This window comes from Vombatus ursinus, unplaced genomic scaffold (assembly GCF_900497805.2).
Source record: "Vombatus ursinus unplaced genomic scaffold, bare-nosed wombat genome assembly UNPS02014793.1, whole genome shotgun sequence".
NCBI classification, from domain to species: Eukaryota; Metazoa; Chordata; class Mammalia; order Diprotodontia; family Vombatidae; genus Vombatus; species Vombatus ursinus.
The window spans coordinates 1,411,526-1,435,086 of NW_020954571.1; the positions used below are offsets into that span (position 1 = coordinate 1,411,526).

Here is a 23,561-nt window from a genome sequence, read left to right on the forward strand (position 1 = left end):
CTCTCTCTCTCTCTCTCTCTCTCTCTCTCTCTCTCTCTCTCTCTCTCCAATAAGGTTTTGTTGACTAGCTCAGATTGCAGGATTGGCTATAAAGGGTGCAAATAATTCACAGGATCCCCGGCCTCTCCTATCTCCAAATCCTTTGACAGACTGGCATCAAGTTGATAAAGTCACGTTTCTGCTACCCTCAGCTAATGCTGGCCTTTGCAATAAACTGTTGGCTTTCACTGGCATAGATGCCTGCCCCAGTGCCAGATCTGCCACTATTCTCTTACTCACTGGATCTCCCCTGGAAGTTCTGGAATAGGGATTACCTCAACACAAGCAAGGTCAGTGTCCATGATGCCAGGCCACTGGACTCTAGGGGAAGTATTGTCCTAAGTATAGATCACAGATGAGGGTGTTAACCTTTATCTGTCATGACTGCTAACATACACTTTGAGTTGTACCTCTAGTAATAGAGATGGTTTTCCCATTTCTCCTAGTCCCCTCGGTGATCAATTCAATTCAAAGAGTTTAAAGCCACCTATTATGTGCAAGTCAATAGGGATGCAAAAATGACATGAAAGGGCTGGTGTGAATGAGCAAGTCATTGTGTAGCTGGGACTAGGGGATGGAGTTAGTCTGTGGCCAGGGCCAAGGAATAATCAGTCTATGATGGAAGCTGTTGATATGATCATCCTGAACCACAGCTCAAGGCCTCACTTTGTGCTTGGGACACATACTGCCTCATGAAAAAAAAGACTGTTGTTATTACTGTCATCATTGCTATCATCATCATCTCTATTAGTACAATTCTCCGTTCAACTGAGCTAACGAGATTCAGAGACAGTTGTGCAAGCATCATAATTATCTGAATGGAACCTAAGAGCAGAATCACAGAATGTCAGAGTTAGAAGGGACCATAAAAGTCATTTAGATAATTTGTTGTTGTTGTTCATTTGTTTCAGTTGTGTCCGACTCTTGGGTTTTCTTGGCAAAGAAAATAGGAGCGGTTTGCCATTTCCTTCTCCACCTCATTTTATAGATGAGGAAACTGAGGCAAACAGGATTAAGTGCCTTACCCACAGTCACACAACTCTGTAAGTGTTTAAGGCCAGATTTAAACACAAGAAGATAAGTCTTTCTGACTCCAGGCCCCCATACTCCACCTGCTGTGCCACCTGTCCCATTTAGATCATATTCCATTTTATCAATGAAGAAACAAAAGGCCTGAAAAGTAAAATGACTTGCCCAACATCGCACAGATAGTAAGAGACAGAGCTGGAACCAGAACCCAGGTTTCTATTTCCAGGTCCTTTGCTTTTTCCATGACACAGGAATGCTTTCCTTGTTCTTTTGAGATGTAAATTATCCTGAATATAAGGTTTCTATTAATCCTCACATTCCTTTCACTTCATTTGGATCCATTACGTCCAAGCTCCAATAGCCCCACCTCTGACCTAATCTTTAATTCCCAGGGATCATTAAGATCACTCATGGAAACCCATCTGGCTAGGAATGATGGAAGCTGCTTAACATCATCTGATGTTTCCTATTGGCATTAGTCTCAGTTTCTGGGATGCCCACTCCCATCCACCCTTATGTTGAGCACCCCCAACTCAAATTTTAACTCATCCAGATGTTTAGCTTGACAATAAGATTGCCCAGGGAGTAGCAAGCAAATTAATGAGTCCTTCTGGACACATCTCTCACCCTAACTCTCCCCACCCCCCAAGCAGTCTAATCTTAATTAATTTTTAAGAAACAATTTTTAGTCTGTGAAAATGAATTAAATCCCCAAATATGGGATCAAAGTCTTGGCACCAACTTAATATCTGATAAAAAATGCAAAGCAAGGTGCTATCATCTGAAATTAAACATTCGGCTCCATTTTCCCTGCTGCCTCGACAGATGAATATTTTATAACTATTGTGATTTAATTTTTTGTTAACTACAGCAAATTCATAATTCATCCAATTCCAAGGTCCTGTGACTCTGACCCCTGACCCCCAATTCATCTCTTTTGAGCCCCGCTTTGACTTCGTCACTGACAGGAACTAATGGTCAACACAGACTCGGTGACACTGGCGGCTACAATGATGAATGTGCCACATGGCATGGTCTTGTGACCCAGTGTCAGGGAGAGAGCAGGTCATTTTTCAAGCAATCCATTAAAACAAAAAGGGGGAGGGCGTGATGAAGGAAGAAAATTATTTTATATTTTAAGCGTTTTAAATAACCTTTTTTGCACCTAGCACATTATGCTCACAGCATCCCTAACTTCACATTCAAAGTACTGAATAAGCTCTGTAGGATTTCTCCCCCACTCTTGTTCAGCATTCCTTTGGTGATTCATAAACATGTCTAGTCTAATAACAACCTGCCACCCTCCCCCCACCTCCCCCACCACATAAGCTTTCCCTTCTCACCTAGAAACACCAGCACTGTTCATATGAATATATGGCAAAACATTATTTTCACTTTTTAAACCAAACTGATGTTGCTCTGCCCTATGAACAGGAATGGATGCTACAGATAGGGTAACTAACTAGTCAACAACTTTGAAAAGTAAATTTGGACTACAGATCCAGAGTATTTAGCAGAAAATGCATCAGGTACACTGAAATGTGTACCCAGAGTTCTCGTGTATCAACAGTATCATTTATTCCAGCATAAAATTCACTATAAGGTGGGATCAGCCCTTTAACCCATCCAAAGGGGATGAGTTAGCAAAAAGTCACTATGCCTAGCTTCCCAAAGATGATATCCTTGCAGAACTCTGGAGTATTATTAATACTGCCAGAGTGTTTACTGACTCCTAATTGAATAAGCTCATCTATCCTACTTGGCCCAGGTCAGGGACTTTCTAAAGGTCACAAAGAGAATCCATAGAGCTGCATTCAGCTCTAAATACCCCCACCATTTCCTCATTATTCCAGTCAAACCCTTTTCTCTAGAGCATTAACCAAGTGGTTTTGTTTGTTTTTCCTTAAAGCTTTTATTTGGCTCTGAAGTCTCTTCATTTCTATCCCCTTCCCCGCCCCTTTAAAAATAACAACAACGACAACAAAAACAACTTACCATGGCCTTTCAGAAGTCTTCTAGGGGAAGGTGACCGTGCAGATCCCTGGCAGTTTTGGGCCACTCTAATTTTGTCCCTTTGACCTTGATGATGTTTAGGGGTAGGGGAGGAGAGAGACAGAAAGATAGAGAAAAGAATGGGGAGAGAAAGAGGACAGGAAGAAAGAAGAAAGGAGGGAGACAGAGAAAGGAGAGAGGAGAGATGTGACATAGAAAGCAATAACTGACAATAATTGACTAAAAGAACTACTGAGGTACCTGTTTCATTTACAAGCCTAAAGTTAAACAAGTATCACCAAAAAATTAGTTATTGAGTCAAAGGAGCGTAGGAATGGGATCACATGATGTAATAATAGAAAGAGCTCCTTTATTTTAGAGTCAGGACACCTAGGTATGATCCCTTGACCTTAACTCACTAGTTACGTGATCTTGAGTAAGTCATTTACCCAGAGGTTGTTTTCTCATCTGTAAAATGGGCATAATAAAGTATGCTACATACCTCACAGGGTTGTTGTGAGAAAAGAACTTTGTAAAACCTAAACTGCTATCAAAAGTTGAACTATCACTGTAATTAATAAATCACACAGGATACAATCTAGAAGAGACACCATGCAGTAACCACTTTTAAAACTATTTCTAAGCTCTAAAAACAAAAACAAAACCCAATCTCCATTATCTATGTATGATTATCTAAAGTAGGGGTTAACCTTTTTGTGTGTAAGGCTTGGACCTTCTTGGCAGTCTGGTAAAGCTTATGAACCTCAATGTTTTTAAATTCATAAGATAAAATGTGTAAGATTACAAAAGAAACCAATTATATTGAAATATGGTTATTCAATTTTTTAAAAACAAGTTCATAGACCCAAGTTAAAAACCCCTGAATTCTAGGGCAAATGTTCATTCCTATGCAAGCCTCCCTGTATCCTCTGGCACATTTCTATGCTGTCTTCTTTCAGATACCTCAAAACTCATTTTTGCATTAACCTAAGGTCAACATAACTGAAAGCCAAATTTAATTCCTAGTCATACTGTTAAATATATAATTAAGTTAAATACATAAATGATTTGGGAAATGACCCCAAAATAGTTTTATTATCTGGGCTATTGCTTTTTTCCACTTATACATATAACTAACACTGGCTATGTATATATTTAATTTGGAAATTGTTGTTTAGTCGTTTCAGTTGTGCTGGACTCTTCATGACTCCATCTGGAATTTTCTTGGCAAAGATGCTGTAATGGTTTGCCATTTCTTTCTCCAGCCCATTTTACAAATGAGGCCAGATTTGAATTCAGGAAGATGAGTCTTCCTGACTCCAGGCCCAGCACTCTATCTATCCACTGCACCACCTAGTTTGACCCATTTGGAAATTAGTAGAGTGGCAACTCAGAAATGACCAGACACCATAAAGGTAAATACAAAAACATTGGAGGCAAAGATATCCCTTCCATTAGACTTTCCTTTATCTATTCACTCTCAAGGACCTTAGTAGTGAAGAAAGAACCATGGAACTAGAAAGTGACTTATGAGAGGAACTCAATAAGACCCTTATAACCTGTATCACAATTAAAAAAGTATTTATGGAGCCCTTAAAAAGAAAGCAGGTGGCACAGTAGATACAGCATTGGCCTGGATTAGGAAAGGCTGAGTTCAAATCCTGCCTCAGGCACTTACTAGCTGTGTAACACTGGGAAAGTTACTTAACCCTGTTTGCCTCAGTTTCCTCATCTGTAAAATGAGGATCATAATGGCACTTACCTCTCAGGGTTATTGTGAGGATTAATAAGATAATATTTGTAAAATGCTAAACACACTACCTGACATATATAGTAGGTACTTAATGAATGCTTATTCCCTTCCCTTGCCTTCCCTTCCTCATCTATATAGACAACACTATCAGTTCAGCAGGACAGAGTTTTAGGGCCCATATTTCCTCTGTGCTGAGCCAGCCAGGTCCTTGAGCATAGTTCCATTTCTCATCTCTTTACCTTTACCATGGTCATGCCTAGAATGCTCTCCTCACCTGCTCTGCCTCCTGGAATCCTCATATTACTTCAAAACTCAGCTCAAACACAACCTCCAGTGGGAAGGGTGGAGGGCAGTGTGTGAAGCTGTGCTGGTTTTTCCAGTTGCTACTGATATCCCCTCCAAGGTTACCTTGTATTTGATTTTCATATGTCTTTTATACACACACACACACACACACACACACACACACACACACACACACACACTTTGAAGGCAGGGCCTATACTATTTTTGAATTTCTATCCCGGCTGCCTACCACAGTACCTGATACACAGTAGGCACTTAATAAATGATTATTGCTTGAGACCAACAGTTGAATAGCTCACCAGGACTGACAGAAGAGTCTGCAGTCAGGGCTAGAATCATAGATCATTAAGGCTAGGAAAAAACCTGAGAGATCACCTAATACAATCAATCCCCTTATTTTTACTAGGAAAGAAATATACCCAGAGATCATCAATGACTTGCCCAAGGTCATATATCCATTAGTGAAAGAGCCTGGTCGTAGTCTTTCTACTGCATGACACTGCCTCTTTAGAGGATCAGCCTGTGGCCAGAGTTAGGGGGGATAGTTATGGCTGCTTAATACAACAATACCAGAAGACCTCCTTTTTCCCACGCCTGAAACCCTCTTTTAAATTATAGTGCCAGTAACCTAGTAAAGAGTATCTGACTGCATGATTCCTCAGTTCCCACAAAATGCTACAAAAGTCAGCTCTTCCTTATACAGGAGTGCTCTTGGACTCTCTCTGACCAAAACACTGGAATGGTGGGGAAAGATTCCTTACAAATTTCTTAAAAGGGCTTCTCCTTCCTCTCTGAACCAAGCTAGACAAAGCACCTCACTCCCAGAGCCAGGATAAGTAGGGAGATTAAAATGCAGACACTTTAGAAAATATAAATGACACCAGCCTGTAAATGATGGGACTTATAGATTGAGATCACAGAATGAACAATAATTGCTGGCAGTGTTACGCTAATGGATATTCAGCAATCCCTACAGGTAGGGGGAAAAATGGCTTATAAATTGGTCAGATGTCACTGGGATCTTCAGCAGAGCCATTAGCAATGGCCAACAGCATTTAATACTGAGCCAACTGCCAGAGTCAGGGTAGGGGGTGGGGGGTAAGCACACTTGAGCCATTTCAGAATGCTGCTAATGACCATAGGGACATTAAATTAGAGATGGCTGCAAAAGGGAAAAGCTCCTGCCATCATCTTTATCAATCAAACAGGAGTCAGCCCTGACAGATCAGCTTGAGGTTGACCTGTCTACTTTCACACTAGATCCAATGGGGGGAGAAAATACAGAGATGTTTTTGTCAGTCTTGGGCTCCTCAAAGAGTCACACAGAAACCAAGACATTTTTATTAATAACTATTTGCAAGACATTATTCAAATTAATGGTATTCTTCCACCAAGGTGCCTAGTTTCTGGTCACACACACACACACACACACACACACACACACACCACTCAATACGTGCAGATCTATGGGAAAACTAATTGTGCGGATTAGGCCAACAACAACAACAAAAAAGTTACAGTGGAAATAACATTGGCTTTGGAATCAGAAGAATTAGGCCAAGATTAGATGGAGAAAGCACCAGTGATAAAGAAAGAGGGACAGAAGGAGGAAGAGAAAGGCCAAAGGCCAAAAAAGATTTGTGCTCTTGGTTTCATAAAGCAATGTTTTCAATGTGCATCAATCAGCAAATATCCATTGAGTGCCCACTATATGCCAGATGAAAGAGATTTTGGCTTAAAGGACACTAATGTATCTATAACATATAATTACATAGAACAACTATACTATTAACATACAATTAATGGTTTAATACTAATGTAAGGCCAATTCAGGGTTTTCTGGGGACATGGCCTGAAAGCACATTTGAGGATAAGTACGAAAAGGACAAATAATTCAGAGCTGATTGTACCTTACTGCAAGTACTCATTTTTCCTTGAGAAATTCTGTATAAAAGAATCAGAATTAGATGAGATGTCATGGGATATAACGCTAATTGAGGTGTGTTTGTTGGTAAGGATGTTGGGAAGGTAAGGCAGCTAGATGGTACAGTAGATAGAACATTGGGCTTGGAACTAGGAAGACTCTTTTCCTTGAGTTCAAATCTGGACTCAGACACTCACTAGCTGTATGACCCTGGGCAAGTCATTTATGCCTGTTTGCCTCAGTTTCCTCATCTATAAAGTGATCTGGAGAAGGAAATTGAAAACTGTTTCAATATCTTTGCAAAAAAAACCCCAAATGGAGTCATGAAGAGTTGCATACAACTGAAATGACTGAACAACATAGAAAAACTACCCTATGTGAGAACTATTTTTTGTAACTCCTCTGAAGTATCATATGCATAACTATTGGTCAGAAAAGTCCAAGTGAGGCAGCCACCCTTGGGTAGATTCCACACTGCACTCACTCTCCGTGAAATAGTGACATCTTACACTGCTCATCATGACCCAACCTTGCCTAAGTCATGGTTTCCCCTGTTTCTCCTCCTGATGCCACTGGTCAACTTGTTTGTATAGAGCAACCACATCAGAGCAGTAATTGACCTTTAAATTTTATCTGGCACCTTCCTTATTAGGGGAATTATCATTAGGAAGAGGCTGGGGTCAGCAGAAAATGTGAGAAATTCCTCCTTCTGTCTCCAAATCTATCACCTTCCTTCTCGCCTCTCTTCTGAAATGCCCTCCTGATTTCAACCTTAAAAACAAAACAACAACAAAATCTTGATCTCTCTTTCCTCCCCCCTCCATCCCTGAAAAAAGATTCTTTTCTGGGCATTTAGGGTTAGGGTTAGCGTCAGATGCATTTAGGAAATCTCAGGATCCATATGAGGAACCACGTGGGGTCTATTCCAAGTTGCCACCAAGATGCCCACATATCCCCTCACCAGGACCTGACTACTAATGCACCTGGGGCCATATCCCTCAAATCCCTCTTTTCCCCATGCAGTCTTCCATTGCATGTTCTTTCTTTCTTCTGAGCTCTTAGGGACTTGATGACTATGCCACTCATTTGGTATCTAATTATATACCCTCTGGAATTAGGATTTGAATTATCTGATCCTAGTATTCACTCTCGAAATTCCCTGAGGATAATGATACATCTTTCTATCCTCCTGGGTGCCAAGCCCTTAGTAAAGATTTTTTGAGTGAATGAGTAAATGTTGACATTATCTCTGAAGGACTCTCTACCAAACTGCCTTCTGCTCCCTTCCTCATCAGGATAATAAATCTAAAGCTGAAAGGGACCTCAGAGGCCATTTAGACCAATACTCTCATGTTACACATGAGAAAAGCAGGAAATTTAGGTGACTTGTTCCAAGGTTGCACAGATAGTGTCCAAAGGCAGAATTTGAAACCAGATCCTCTGAGGAAGTACTCTCTGTACTCTACCACATGACCTCATTCTTCACTCTCTTTCCTGGCTCTCACACCTAACCCTGCCCTCCTACCACCAGCACCTTTTCTCAGTCTGTCCACCATAGTTCCTCACTTACAGCAGGCAGCATTACTTACATGGATTTTCTGGAGTTGACAGTGCAAATCTTACTCTGTGGCCTTTTCTCTTTGGTGTAAATGTATGGGAAACTGAATGGTGAGTATCACTGGGATTGGGGCTGGAAGCTGAGACTTGGCCTGGGTGTGCAGGGTGTGAAGCAGCTAACTTCATTTTGTAGACATTTCTCTTTGGCTTGTACTTCCAGGGCACAGCTTGTGAGACCCCAGAACAATCTTGGAAGGAGGCAGGGAAAATATTAAGATATCGATGCTTCTGTGCCCGGATCCTCTCCCTCAGTTGCTCTAGCCGAGAGTCAGGGAAAGATCTCTTTACCCCTGCCAACGGCCATCTCTGAAAACTGGCAGAAGAGTCAAGAGGCTGAGGTGACCTTTCCCTCCAGGGACCTTTCCCTCCACTTCTCAGAGGGTTCAAGAACTGATGATAGCCTCCTGAGGGAATAAAGCCTGGTAATCTGGAGGACCAATCATTTGCTGTATACTTTCTTTCTGGTTCAAGTTGGCAGTTAAAGTCCTGCTCTTTCCTCATTGGGCCAAGGGTCACAGGATTCAGATGAGTCACTTGTCCATCATAAGTCACTACATTGCTACCTGATTCTTCTCTGAAGGTAACTGACTCCTGAAAGACCCAGGGTGATATTGAAGTAGCTGCCATCTTGTAGTCCTCAGGAAAATGATGAACTCTCGGTTTGGTGTGGACAAAACTAGAACTGTTCCAGTCTTCCCTTATGAGGGAAAAGAAAACACACACACACACACACACACACACACACACACACACACACACAAATTATCAAACCAACCAGTCAAATTAAGAAGAATCCAAACTTATAGAAAAATACCCTCTATAACCAAAACTCCAAGATCAAATGCAGGTGACTAGACCTGATGGTCTCTTAAGAACCCTCCCATGTCTATGAATCTATGGATTCAATATCCTGTGGTTTAAGACAGATTCAATAGGCTATATTCAAGATGGCACCACCTGATGAATGATGATGACATCACATTGAACACCTTGTTTCCAGGGTGCATAGGTTCTATAGGGAAATCGGTCTCTTCGTATGTATGCTACTTATAAGCATCATCATCATCATATGGGCTAAAAAAGAATTTTTCTCCAAAGATTTCACTTCAAAGTGTTTCACTCAGATAATGGCAAGAGGACCAATTTTATTCTAATTTCACAGGTAGAGAGCATGAAGATGTTAAGTGACTCCAGCCCAATATCACATGGCAATAGTTAGGATTTGAATTTAAATTTACTGACTTGTAATCCAAGCATTTCCATAGAGGAACTATTTCTTCACAGGAGGTAAATCTTCTTTACCCACTCTCTCTCCCCTCCCTCCACACTCAGAAAAGATATATATAGTCTATAATGCCTTGTAAGCAGGATTTGAGGAGTTCCAACAAGTAGTTAGGGCAGCTAGGTGGTACAGTGGATAGAGTGTCAGACCTGGTGTCCGAATAACTCATCTTCCTGAGTACAAATCTGGCCTCGGACACTTCCTAGCCGTATTATCCTGGCCAAGTCACTTTACTCTGTTTGTCTCAGTTTCTCATCTATAAAACGAGCTGGAGAAAGAAATGACAAGCCACTCCATTATCTTTGCCAAGAAGACCCCAAATAGGGTCACAAAGAGTTGGACACAACTGAAGAACAACAGGTATTTAGGGGAAATTCCCATGATGGAAAGTTATCGGGCCTAATGTCCCAGGGCAAAGCAGAAGGTTAAATCCGAAGTAAAACTCCCTATTGCAGAGGATGTAAAAGCACTCCTGGGGGACCACTACATGTGTGTTTACAATCCAGTATTCAGCTGCTGATCCAGACACAAGCTAGGTCTCCGTCCTTATAGAAAATCGGTTCTACTGCCCAGCATGACACCATGAAACCACATAGGCAGATTGGGCCTGCCAAGCCCAAAGCTGGCAAAAAGTTCTAAATTCTAACGATCTACTCCAAGAGGGAAAATTCTAAGAGAACACTATGACAACATAACCATAAGATATGAGCATACTCCCTGACCCACTATCATCATTGGGTTCTAATAGTGGAGATAGACCTCTCTGAACCATCCCCCTCCCCTCTCTCTTGCCCAGATCCCTTCTGACTAAAGGCACACTTTTTTGAGACAGATGACCAGAATTAGAGGGACAAGTCTGTGACCATACAATTGAGCAACGTTAACCTGTGACCTTCAGGTCAGTGAAGCTCTCACTTTAATACTTGAGTTCATAAGCCTCAGAGCTTTAGGAAAAGTTGGGTCTATAGGATCCTTACTTATAGCAACTCATACTACCACCTTCCAAAGGCCAAATAGCACACAGATCAACAGAACAGCTAGTTCCTACACTGTCCTCAATTTCAATCATTCCTATTGACAGACCTGAAATCCTCAGACAGGACAAAGGTGAAGAAGTGAATTAGCTCTCTGGCTCTGTAACTAGAGACACTAACAGGTCTGTTTAAACTCTTTCTAGAAAATTCAGCAGGTCCTAATTGTCAGAGGCCTCCAAACTTTGGCCTAGCATTATTTGCAAAGGCAATTAGGAGTTCAGGGCTGTAAGTTCTAACCTCAACTCACGTCAGTAACCCAATGACCTTAATCGAACAGGTTACGTTCTCTCTTTGGGTCTCAGTTTCCCTATCTATAAAATGAGAGTTGGACATCATCTCGAATCAGTCTGTGATCTTATATTTCCTCCCTTTTTCCTAGTTTCTAAGACTATATTCTTCTACATTTACTCCTCTACCAACCCTTGGGTACAGACATGTTTTTTCTATCCCATCCTGTTTTAGACAAACAGGCCGTCCCTTTTCTCGCTTATGCCTCAGACTGGTGTGTGTTGGCGGGGGGGGGTGGGGTTCCCTCTTTTAATAATGCTTAGCAAGATTTTCCCATTACACAGTTGGGAATTCCCTTGAAGAAGCTTATTTATTATAGGGGGCAGGGAGGAGAGAGAAGGAGACTGCTAGAAAAGTCATTCTGCAGCAAAATGATCCAATGATTAATTGGGGGAGGAGACAAAGAGAATAAAATCCTTTAAATGGTAAAAACAACATTTATTGTTCAGTCATGTTCAACTCTTTGAGACCTCATTTGGGGTTTTCTTGGCAAAGATACTGGAGTGGTTTGCCATTTCCTTCTCCAGCTCATTTTACAGGTGAGAAACTGAGGCAAACAGTATCAAGTGACTTGCCCAGGGTCACACAGCTAGTAAGTGTCTGCAGCTGAATTTGAACTCAGGAAGAGGAGTCTTCCTGACTCCAGGCCCAGCATTCTATCCATTTCACTACATAGTCTCTCTAATACAACATTGGACTTCCAAAAAGAAACTAGAATGAGAGAGCGAATAAAACCATCTCACAAATGCATAGAAACAGAGAAGTAAGGAGTACAAATTTTGGATTCAAATACAATGAACACCTTTGGCCAATAACACTAAATTACCTGACATTATTTATAGGGGCTCTCAGAAGACACAGAAGTCATGGCCAGCTGGGTTCAAAATTGGCCATTTAACTCATTATGCCTGGGTTATCACTTCTGCATTCAATAGTTCACAAGAAGGGGACAGCAAAAGAGTAGGGGAGGGGTGGGCTGAAAGAGTAATGAGGAAAATTCAGATATGTCCTCTCCTAGGAGCAGACCACCCTTTCCCCACAAGATTTCTTCACAATCACTTTATATCTGTATAATATTTCTCATTTTTAAAAGAGCTTTTATATATTACATATTAGGTTGTGATATATTATTTATATATAACAATATATAATACATATTACGTTATAATATATTATACATGTATTACATATACATATACTTTTCTCATTTGATTCTTGGAAAACTCTGTGAAGTCAAGCAGGACAGTGATTTTCTTAGATGCGTGCTTCCTTTTTTGTGTGGAAAGCTTCTGGGAATGCCTCCTACCAATGCAGATTAGCAACTGTTCTACTATTTAAACAGTTTTAATAAAGTTGCACAGGGGTATGAAGAGCTTAAATGCCTGGCATGGGGGGGGAGAGACTTGAACCCACCTTCAAGAATCTGAGGCTGCCACATCTTCCTATGCCACATAATTCTTATTCCCATGACAGTGAGGCTTATCCTCATTTTGTAGATGAGGAAACTGAGACCTAGAAAAGTGAAGTTCCCACCACCAAAATCTTTGAGACTGTCAAATGGCTCAACATCAGAAGTGGAGATAGTTGTATTAACGGAATGCCACATTAAAGACCCATGACCACCTTTTCCATCAGACTTGCAACTAAAATCTTCTCTGTAAATAGGAGCTCCTTGAAAGAGAACTATCTTGCTTTTTCTGTTTGTACCCCCAGCATTTACCAAAGTGCTGGTGCACATAGTAAGCACTTAATAAATGCTCCCTCCCCCATTCATTCATACATTTGAGTTACTCAAGGTGACACAATAAAGTGGCACAACCCAAACCCAGGTCTTCTGACCCCCTCCCCCAAGTACAATAGTCTTCCCACCATACCAGGCTGCTGCTCAAAGACTAATAGTCCCAGCTTCAAAGACAAGCAAGGAGATCTCAGTGAGAAGGCATATTGCCTCTGAGAATGCTCTGCTCTCCATCAGGTTGGAAGCTTACTATTGGGGAGTGCCACATACCTTCCAAGGTCAGGCTGTTTCCTAATATGCAGGTCATCCCTAGGACTCGCTAGTAGGTTCCAAAATAGATATATTACCTTGATGGGAAAGATTCCAGCCTCCATGCTGCTGTCTAGCTCTACCACATCCTAAAGACCCCCTGGCTTCTTCAGTACCACAAAGGAATGATACTTTGATCTCTTGTACTGTCTGGGATGTCACTAGGTTAGGTTTAATCAAAACCTTCTTGGGGATTTTGTTTTTAAATGACATAGACTAAAACTTCAGAGCTGATTTGGGCAATAGGCAGAGGTTGAAGCTTGAAAAAGGTGTTTAAGGCCACAGACCATTCATTAGAGAATACATTTATTAAAATCATTCCCTCAGGAGATGGGAAACAGTCTAAAAGTATAAAGACTCCAAAGGGTTGGGATAAATCCCTGAATGACAGATCTCTAGCAGGTCATTAAGGAAAACCTGTGCATGATTGGGAATATCCCTAATTTGAAACGTAACATGAGGGAGTGAGAATAGCTTTCCTCAAGCCCCCATCAGAGACAGGATCCTGAGTTGGGGAGACAGTGCAACAACTAGCCCAGAAGAAAGAAATATTTTCAACCTCCCCCACACTCTCATCAGAGAAAAAATCATGAAAGCAGAATCCAAACACTCAGAATCCAAAAACCAATCCCAGGTAATCCAAATATGGTTTCCCTCTGTCATTGTTATTCCCACCATTCACTTTGCATGCCCAAGGGAAATTCCCAACATGCAAATAAGCTCTTTGACAGCCAAAACCTTTTGGTGGAGGATATATCCTAAGGCCTTATCCCTCCCCCAAATCACAAAACTCCCAAACTAAGCAAAACTAGGCTAAGTTTTCACCACATTTTCACTGTGTGTGATCTCATAAAGAAAGGATGCATGCATGTATATGTGTGTGTATGCATCTCTGGGTGTGTGTGTATGTGTGTGTGTGTGTATAATGGCATGGGGGGAGGAGTGTCTGTATACACAGGAATGATAGGAGAAGTCCAGCATCAATTCACCTGTAATAGATGGCAACTATAGTGCTCTTTTTTCTCCATTAACAGAAAAATGGCCCAGATATTAGGCTGTCTCCACCAGACAGCTGCAGATTACAGCCTCTTCAGGAAGAAACAGCATCAATAAATATAACAGAGCAGTCACTTTAAACACTTTACTGCCAATAAAAGCAAAATTATGAAAACAAATACATAGTGAATGTGAAAATAAAACCAAATAAACAGCATCATTGTCGTGTGAGTTATATCAAAGTGGGAGAAGTTCCTAACCACCTCCTCTCCACTCTTCTCCCAGCCAGCTCCAAGGTACAAACTACTGTGTCTGCAGATTTGCATGAACGCTGTGCCGCTTTGCTGGCCTAAGGTTAGGTAGTAGCCAACTCAGCCAAAGAAACAAAAAACAAAAACAAAACAAACAGAAAACCCAAGGCTCCCGTCATCTTGTTTGCTGCAAGGAGTCAGGATTCACCTTTACTTTAGAACAAGGCAACTAGGCCTGAGTCAAAACATCAGCTCCCGAAGTTAGGCATTGTCTCCTCTGTTGAAATCATGCCTTAGCCACAAATGGCTTTTCTTTGCCTAAGAAACAATTCAGATTCCCAAGGCAGCTTGTTAGAAAGAATACTGGACTGAGAGTCAGGAGACCTGACTATCCTTTGTTCTACCATGAAGTCTAGGGCAAATCATTTTTCCCTTCTCTGGCTTCCCAGTTTTTGTATCTTTCAAATAAGGAAATTAGACTACATCAGGGATTATTAATCTAATACCCATGCACCATGGATAGATTTCAGAGGTTCCCATGACCTTGGATAAGGGAAAAAAAAAATTCCATCTTTATTTTTGCTGACCACTAACTGGAATTTAGCATAGCCTTCCATTATGAAGGTAACAAAGCATTCTGAGATGGTGTCTGCCAAAGAAAGGTTAAGAGCCCCTGTATTCTCTCTAAGGAGACTTCCAGACCTAACATTCTATCATAGTATGTTATCAAGACATCCCTGATCCACCATGTGAATGAATCTCTAGCAGTGGAAATGTGTATTGGAGAGTCATCCTTCATGCCTCACCTGATCTTGGTTACAGTATGTCCAGTTGTAGGTGATAAGGCCAACAGGGATGAAAAGTATCTGTGCTGGAGCTATGGAACAGTTTCTATGTGAGAAGCCCACTTTTCCCTATGGGGAATAAAAACTTGACCTCATTAATCCTGTGCTTCAATAACTGAATCTGGGTAATTTGGCCTAGCCTTTTGAGAGGCAGTAGGACATAGAAAAAGCACTAGACTGGGAGATGGCCATAGTTTGAATCCTGGTTGTTATACTACTCAGGCAAATCACAATCCCTCTGGGCCTCAGTTTCCCATCAAAATTCAAAGTTTGGATGATAGGATTTCTAAAACCCTTCCCAGCTCTAAGTTCTATCCATCATGATTTTGGAAGGTCAGCAGGAGACTTAACTTTAGACCAGCAAAAGCTAGAGTTAATCAAGCATCAACTAATCAGAACCCTGTATGGCTGGCTGGGGAGATGGAGAGTCCACAAGAGAGAAAAAATATGTCTTACACCAGACTTTGCAATTTGGTGTCCAGTATTTTGGGAGTAAGAATGCTACTTCACTAGGCTTTGGGTTTAGATAAAAACTTGCTTCCTTAGTCAGCATAAAGGGTTTAGGACCTGTTCTAGGGGCTTGGTTTCTTAGCAGGGATGAATTGGGGTTAGAATGAAAACAGAAATAGTTACACCTCTTCCCCTACTGTAGAGGCATCTAAGGTGGCACAGTGTGTAAAATATTAGACTGGGAATCAGGTAGCTTTGAGTTCAAATTCTGTTACAATTGGCTCTGTCACTTAATCTCTTTGCCTCAGTTTCCTCATCTGTAAAATGGGAATGATAACATCTACTTCACTATTACAATGGCAACGTAGTGGTAAGGATCAAATGAGAAAACATAAAGTGCTTTGCAAACCTCAACGTTCTATATAAAAGCTTACTATTATTATTACTCTCTTTCCCACCAAGATCAGTTCTATAGGATCCTGAAATGCCAGTCCTTCCATCCTGATGGGTCTCACCAAAGCCCTAGATATTATAAAGGGATCCTTCAGGCCAATGGCATTGCATTTCCTCCTTCTTCGATAAACATAGCCCATGGTCCAGCCCTTGCCCATCTCCACTCACCAAGAAACCAGCTTCTCTTGCCCACCATCAAGTGATCTGCAACTCTGACTGCTGAGCCTGTGCCAGCTGCATGTGTCCAGTTCACTCTCCATCCGCTGTAGCTGTTAAAAAGCACATTTACTCTCTGGAAGGACATATGCCCCATTTTACCAGCTGCTTCCATGGCAGAGTTGAGTAGGCGGCGGTTGCTTGTTTTTCTAGACTAGCACACAGCCTGGCTCTAATTAATGCTACTATTTATTTCTCACCGCCTCTCAGAGGAGAAAGGCAAACAGTTTGCAAGCTGGGACATGCCCACTGTCTTGGAAAGTATTCAGCCGGCTGTGAAGATAAGACAGACCCCACTGCTTTCCCATTATTCGTACTCACCCACGTGCTTGGTAATTGCCTACAAAGGACTTATCACTAAGCAGCTGAAGCTTATAACAGAGAGCTCCAAGGTCACTGTAGCATCAAACAACTGCCTCCCCAGCCACCTCCCCAAGGGCTGCTGAGCCTCAAAGCCCCGGGCCAATCAACATCCCCCAATCTGGGAAAGATCCAAATTGGCCTGATTCTGTGATTAGCTACTTCAGCGCAAACCAGCCAAGCAAAGCCCCTAAGCCTCCATGCCAGAGAAAGACCCCAGGAGAGAGATCTAATTGCAAAATGGATCAAACAGAACAACTTACCACGTGCTTGGCTCTTTGAAGGCTGGCCCAAGCCAAGGCCACATCTGGGGAAATGACATGCAGATGCTGAGAATTCCAGAGCACATCTAATGCCCATGTACCTCAAAGCCAAGTCTCCCCTTGGGCACATTGAGTTGTGTTTTTGGAATGAATTGTGTAGCTTCTGAGGAATTCCTGGGCTGCTAAATACCTCTTGTGGAGTTTTTACCTTTTAAAAAACACAAATCAGTGCCTCCTTTCTTTGAACTTTCTTTTTAGCTGGATCTGATTTTTTTCTATGTGAGACTTTTTTCCACAAGTGTATCCATCAAGTGTTTCCATGACTCAACAACTGACACAAAGATGCTGATCAAAATTCAAAGAAACTCAAATGGAGCAAAGCAGAAGGCAAATGCAAAATGTTAGAATAATATTATTCAATAATCAAGTAATTTGGGAAGATATCATAAAGGAAGAGGTTAGAGGGAAAAAAACAGATGGTTGAACTTAAGGGGTGATATAAGACAGAGATAAATGACGTCTGCAAATGACTTTGGACTCCTAGAGGAAAGAGTCAAGTAAACATAAGGATTACTGCTAAATGAGACACTCCAAATGTTTAGCAAATGAAGTCATAAGCTACTCTGGCTATATCCAACCCTTATGCCCTGACTGAAAAAAAAAATCTCTCTATAAATCAACCAAGAACCTGACATCCTGATAAGATTCTTGAATGTTTTCTGTGAGCATGGTATTCTGAGCAGGCTACTGGATAGCTCCAAGTTTTCGTCCTAACATTTCCAGGTCTTTCCAAGGAGTGCTTCCCTTTACTCCACCGCCGGACCCCCAAAAGCATGTGAATGAAGTACTGTATCAAAACAAATTCTCATGTCAAGGAATAGAGCCTGCCTCTGAACTCCAAATTCAAAGAACAGAAGTTGGAGTGATCCATGTATTTTCTTCATTCCCTCCCCCCCCACACACACACCTCCTGCCATTCATGCCTGGAATAATCTCTTCTGACCAGATAGATACCCCTTATTTTCAGACCTACCAGAAAAACAACTTCATTCAGGATGCATCCTGCTTAGCCTACTGTATAGGACATGGGGTAGGACACCTAGCCAACTGGAGGGCTAACTAATCAACAACAATAGTTCTTATGGGAAGTCAAAGTGGGATTAGATGTTCCAGCAGAGGTATCTAACCTTTCTGCATTGGAAGCAAAGTGGAATTAGCTTCTAAGGTCCATTTCAATTCTAAGATCCAGGGATCTGAATTTAAAAATTAGAAAACTACAAAATGGCCTATGTTAGCTTTCTGTAGGTACTGTCTCAAAATAAGGCGCTAGCTACCCCTGATAAACATGATCAAATGAATTCTTGACTCTGTCTAAAAAATTTAAAGACTTGTTAAGGGCTCAGACATACTCTCCAGCATGTGGTACATCGTTAGAATACAAAATCTTGAAATGTTAGTGTCTAATATAAACTAAATAAGTATTGCTTTCTGCAGATTTGTTGTTTGGTTTAATGGCAAATGTTCATTTTCTCCCTTGGAAAACAATACAAGACCCATATTTGGGATGGAATTAGTTGTAAGATTTGGAATGGGAAGGGGTCTTTGGAGATCATCTGGCCTAGTGCTCTCATTTTACAGATGAAACAATTGTATCCTTCCGTGGTTAAGTGATTTGCCCAAGGTCACAGAGCAAGTGACCATGAGCCATGTGGGGGCAAAGTGTTACCTGCCTGACAAGCTTCATCTATAGAGAATTCTTCCTAGAGTCTGAGAGTCCTTGTTGGCTTATTAGTGGCCAACATCTCCTGCTTGACCAAGGAGCCTGAAGAAGCCCCATCAGATCAGGGTAAGATTAGGCTGCCTTACAAGGTTTCAACCCAGAATAATATTGGGGTAAGGGATAAGAAACGCATAAATACCACTCCTTGCCCTCTGGACCCTTTCAGTTGAGTGCATAGTATAGGGGTGCGGTACAAGTAGGGATATGCTGGTAAATGTTTAACAATTAGCTGGGCTCTCCCTACCCAAAAAAAGACACACTTTTAAGTTTAATCTACATTATTAATCTTCTCCATCGCTTTCATAAGTCTAGAAAATCAACAAAACAAGAAATCAAGTCCTGATTTGTAGTGTTTCCTGATTTTTAAGGTGTAAATTCTCACACTGAAAACTGAACAATCAAGTCTGCAACATGCCCTGGATAGAGGGCTTCAAAAACTCTTCCTCATCTCCTATAGGACTGGGAGGGAAAATCTAGTTTTCCTTTAGCAACTTCCTTCTGTCTGGCTCTTAAGAAAAACCAAATTCCCATAGGTTGTTCCTACCTGGGACAAATTCTTTGTCTATCTCTACCCACCTAGCTCCACCCCTCTAGGCTTAGCTCAATTGCCACCTCCTCCAGGAAGATTTCTTGAAATGAGAGTGAGGAATCCTCCCTAACTGAAATGAGCTCTCTTTCCTCAAATTTTCCTAGCGTGCTTCATCTGAGCCTCTCCTTTGCCTCTATCACGTTCTACTTTGTATCCACAGTTATTTGGGTGCATGTTGTATGTTCCTTCGCAAAGTGTAAGCTGTTTGCCACCTTAATCTCCTGCAAGGATTGTAATGCTTGTTTTTGAATGGAAATGCTGATGGGGGAGGGGGGTAGGAGTGAAAAGGATTTCTCTTTGGTTTGTGAGAAAGAGGGCTTCGTATTGAGACTCCCACATAAATCCCTCTCCCCATTCCCAAAGAACTGGTCCTTCTCTGAAAAAAAAAAAAAAACCCTCTCCCCCGCTTCACTTTGTTCTTTGACTTCCTGGTCGGCAGTTCCAGTGCTGGTTACTATGAAAGAGAGGAGGAGACTTTGCTCCTGGTAGAGGACTCTTCCAACAGGCAAGGTGATGATGACCTCTGAAGAGGCCCTGTGCAGTGGGGTGGGGGTGAAGGAGGGGGAGAAGACAAGCACTGCTTGAGTTTCTGCAGCTTTTGGAAAGGTTCTGACATGATCTATCACCTATGTTCTGGAAAAGTCCTCTTCCTAGTCCTGCTCTGTCCCATCTCCAACCATTTCCTCATCCACCACCAAGTGCCTAGGTCCAAGTCACTCACCAGTCAAAAGATCTGATTGGGGGGAAGCAGCCGGCGAAGCCATCTGGGGGTTCCCCTTAGAGTCTGAGACAGCCGTCTGAAAATATAAAGCAACCACAGCCAACCCAGCGTCCTTCCTGGCCTGGCTGTTAGTTGGGCTGGGGTTGTTGCCGGAGGAACCCAGGCATCCCCGCCCAGCTCCGCCCCCAAACCAGTCTAAAGGGAAGGGGGGGTATGGGGCGCGGTTCTTGCCATCCGGGTCCCTTTGTCTGGCTCACCTGCTTCACCTGGTGGGCGCTGCCCCAGCAACCCCGCCCCACTCAGGAGCCTTTGTAGAAGAAAGAAAGCATCCCTCTCCACCCCCAAGCCTCCTCTTCTCCTCCTCCCTCATCCCCCTCCTCAAAAAGAGGCGAGAGCACACTGGGACTTACCTGATGCCTCAGGTAGGCAGAGTTTTTCTGCCCTGATTGGATCTGGCAAGATGAATGGGAGGAGCTCAAAGAACTGGGAGGAACCTTGGAGGTCATGTAGTCAAATACCATGGCTGATGTTTGATGTAAAAAAGCACTATCCAGCAAACTGGTACATAGAATCATAGAATTTAGACATTAAAAGGACCTGAGAGATCACCTAGTTTGAAACTTTCCATTTTACAGATGAGGAAACTGAGGCCCAGAGTTGGTGGTCGACTTTCTTGAAGTCAGCCAAGTAGTTAAGTAGCAGACTAGGATCCAAAGCCAAGTTTTCCCCTTCCAAATCCAGGTCTCTTTCCGCTACACCATGAGTCAGCCTGCCTCTTTTACCTCAAAGTCTGTAAAGGAATTCAGTGGTAGATATCTGCTCTTAAAGAAAGCTGAAGGGGCAGCTAGGTGGCATAGTGGATAGAGCACCGGCCCTAAAGTCAAGAGGACCTGAGTTCAAATCTGACCTCAGACCAAATGCTCAACACTTACTAGCTGTGTGACCCTGGGCAAGTCACTTAACCCCAATTGCCCAAAAAAAAAAAAAAGCAGAAGACAATTTCTATGCTACATTTGGAGCTGGCTTTTCTGGGCTGGCTGGAGTTCTGTCTACAATGTCCCCTTTGTTAAAAAAAAAAGAAGAAGAAGAAGAAGATGCTTCTGCCCTCTTCAAAGGATCTCCCACACCAGGGAAACACAATCATGACCCTAAATGTGAAGGAGGGCTTGGAGTCAGGGATTCCAAGTCATCCTCCATCTCCTAGTTGAGCTATCAGGTAATACCAGTGACATCTTGCAGCCAAACTGTTGTGACATAGGACTGCTTTATATCTGACTCAGTGCAGCTGTGAGTTCCTTACATTTAACTACTACAGACCATGAGAGTAGAGGTAGACTGAGAGAGCAGAGATGTGCTAAAGGACTAGTGGTCATGGTGAGAGAGATGAGAAGTTATCTGAGAATAAATCGGAGGAAAAGTAAAACTGACTAGGGAGTCCACTCTGTGAAGGCTTTAATTAAGATAAATTGTTCTAATTTTACATTTAAGACTTGTTACCCCCTGGACACTTTTTCCTTCTCAAGGACAGAACCTCTTTTTGTGAAAGTGCTTGACTAAGGAAGCTTCTGCCATTCCCAACCCAGAATGACTATTCCAAAGAGACAGTATAACCTTCCTGCTCTCTATGTAAAAGATGTCAGTCCAGTACAATAGAAAGCATGCTAGATTCGGAGGCAGATCTGAGTTTGAATCCTAATTGTCACTTGCTACCTATAAGACCCTGGGCAAATCATTGACCATTCTGGGCCTCAGTTTCCTTATCTGTACAACGTCGGTCAACAAGCATTTATTAAGGACTATGTGACAGGCACTGCACTTAGAATTGAATATAGAAAGAAAGGCAAAAACAGTCCCTGCCTTCAAGAAGTTTACCTTCTGATGGAAGAGACAATATACATATAGCATAGGTGAAAGGGAATCTGAGAGGGGAAGGCATTAATAGCTAGGGGGACCTTTCAGAAGGTAGAAGTTAATCTGAGTCTTAAAGGAACCCAAGAGGCAGAAGTGAGGAAGGGGAGCATCCTAGGAATAAGGGACAGCCAATGAAAAGGCACTGAGACAGGAGATGAAGTGTCATGTTTGAGGAACAGCAAGTATACCAGCATAGCTGGATTGCAGCATGTGTGGAAAAGAGTAGTCAGAAGACAAGAAAGGTAGGAAGAGTCCAGATCCATGATTAGATGACATCTAAGATCCCTCTCACATTGCCCCCATAAAGGTTTGAACTAAGAGGCATCAAATCTATTGAAGCTTTCCAAAAATCCACAGGATGGGCATCATTCTATATGAAATCCAAGTGTGGAAGGTGAAGTAGGTGTCAAAAGAACACCTTCAACATAATACAGTTCAATACCTGCACAAGGCTTAGCACTGTTGGTAAAGGATTGCGGCTTGGGTGATGACTCAGACAAAGCCAACTTGCACAAAGTCAGGCCCCTCAGAAAAGTTTCCAGGCTGTTAGTATTATCATCTCCCATCTCTTCCTCTCTCCATTTCTCTTACTTTCCCCTCAACTCTTCCCCCACCTTATTCTTGGGGATAGAAAAATAAACGGAACAAGGACAGAACACTGAAGAATTAAGCCTATAGGACTGATTCTAAATGCATTCCTTCATGGTCTGCTTCTGACCAGAAGGTTCTGTCCCTGGTCCTGAACAACTCTCCTCTGGGTCTGGGATGCTGACCATAAAAGGAAGCAGTGAAGTTGACCTTTAAAATCAATCTATTCTCCTGAGAAACTGTGAAGGATCTGGTTGAGGAAGGGGTCTCTGGTTAGTAGTAACTGTTTTATTTCTACTTGCAATATCCCTGGGTGTTATGGGTTATTTGCTTGTGTTTGACTTGAATCACTTAGAATATCATTTCTGTGATAATCTCAATGGGAACAAAGTAGTTCTCACCATCCTTCAAGGACCAGGGCTTCCTTTGTGAAAATAGGTACTGTTTCTGTGAGACATTTCCTTATTCAAACTGGACAATCCCAGAGTTTTCATTTGTTCCTTATCAGTCCTGGATTCTTGCTCTCTATATCTTCTCCTTCAAAGATGGGGAATGTTCCCAACTTTGTCCTGTTGAACAGGCGTTGGAAATGGGATCCAGAAAAGGCCTGAACATGGGTTAGTGCAGTGTGTTAGGGATGTGGGAGAAGAACTGGCCATGACCACAGATGAGTTTGTGGGGAAAGGAGAATCAGAAGCACACACACCTAGAGCTAAAAGGGAATCCTGATGTCATCTAATCCAACCCCTTTATTTTATAGAGGAGGAAACTAAGACCTAAAGATATTAAGTGATTTGCCCAAAGTCAAATGAAAGTGGGGAGGGAAA

At 42.1% G+C, this 23,561-nt stretch overlaps 1 protein-coding gene across 5 annotated transcripts in view; it reads right to left on the minus strand.

The window, feature by feature from the left end:
- Positions 1 to 20,332, minus strand: part of CCDC187 (coiled-coil domain containing 187) — a 105,452-nt gene extending 85,120 nt beyond the window's left edge. For 4 of the 5 annotated variants that reach the window (XM_027869796.1, XM_027869794.1, XM_027869797.1 and 1 more), the window contains exons 1-5: positions 20,236 to 20,332; positions 17,146 to 17,189; positions 16,475 to 16,575; positions 8,633 to 9,357; positions 3,064 to 3,147 (exon numbers count right to left, since the gene is read on the minus strand). In XM_027869796.1, the coding sequence (XP_027725597.1) occupies positions 3,064 to 3,147; positions 8,633 to 9,357; positions 16,475 to 16,575; positions 17,146 to 17,189; positions 20,236 to 20,278 (997 nt within the window). In that variant the 5' untranslated portion in view covers positions 20,279 to 20,332. The remainder of the gene's footprint in view (positions 1 to 3,063; positions 3,148 to 8,632; positions 9,358 to 16,474; positions 16,576 to 17,145; positions 17,190 to 20,235) is intronic. The other variant, XM_027869795.1, reaches the window with a different exon arrangement.
- Positions 20,333 to 23,561: the final 3,229 nt, after the last annotated feature.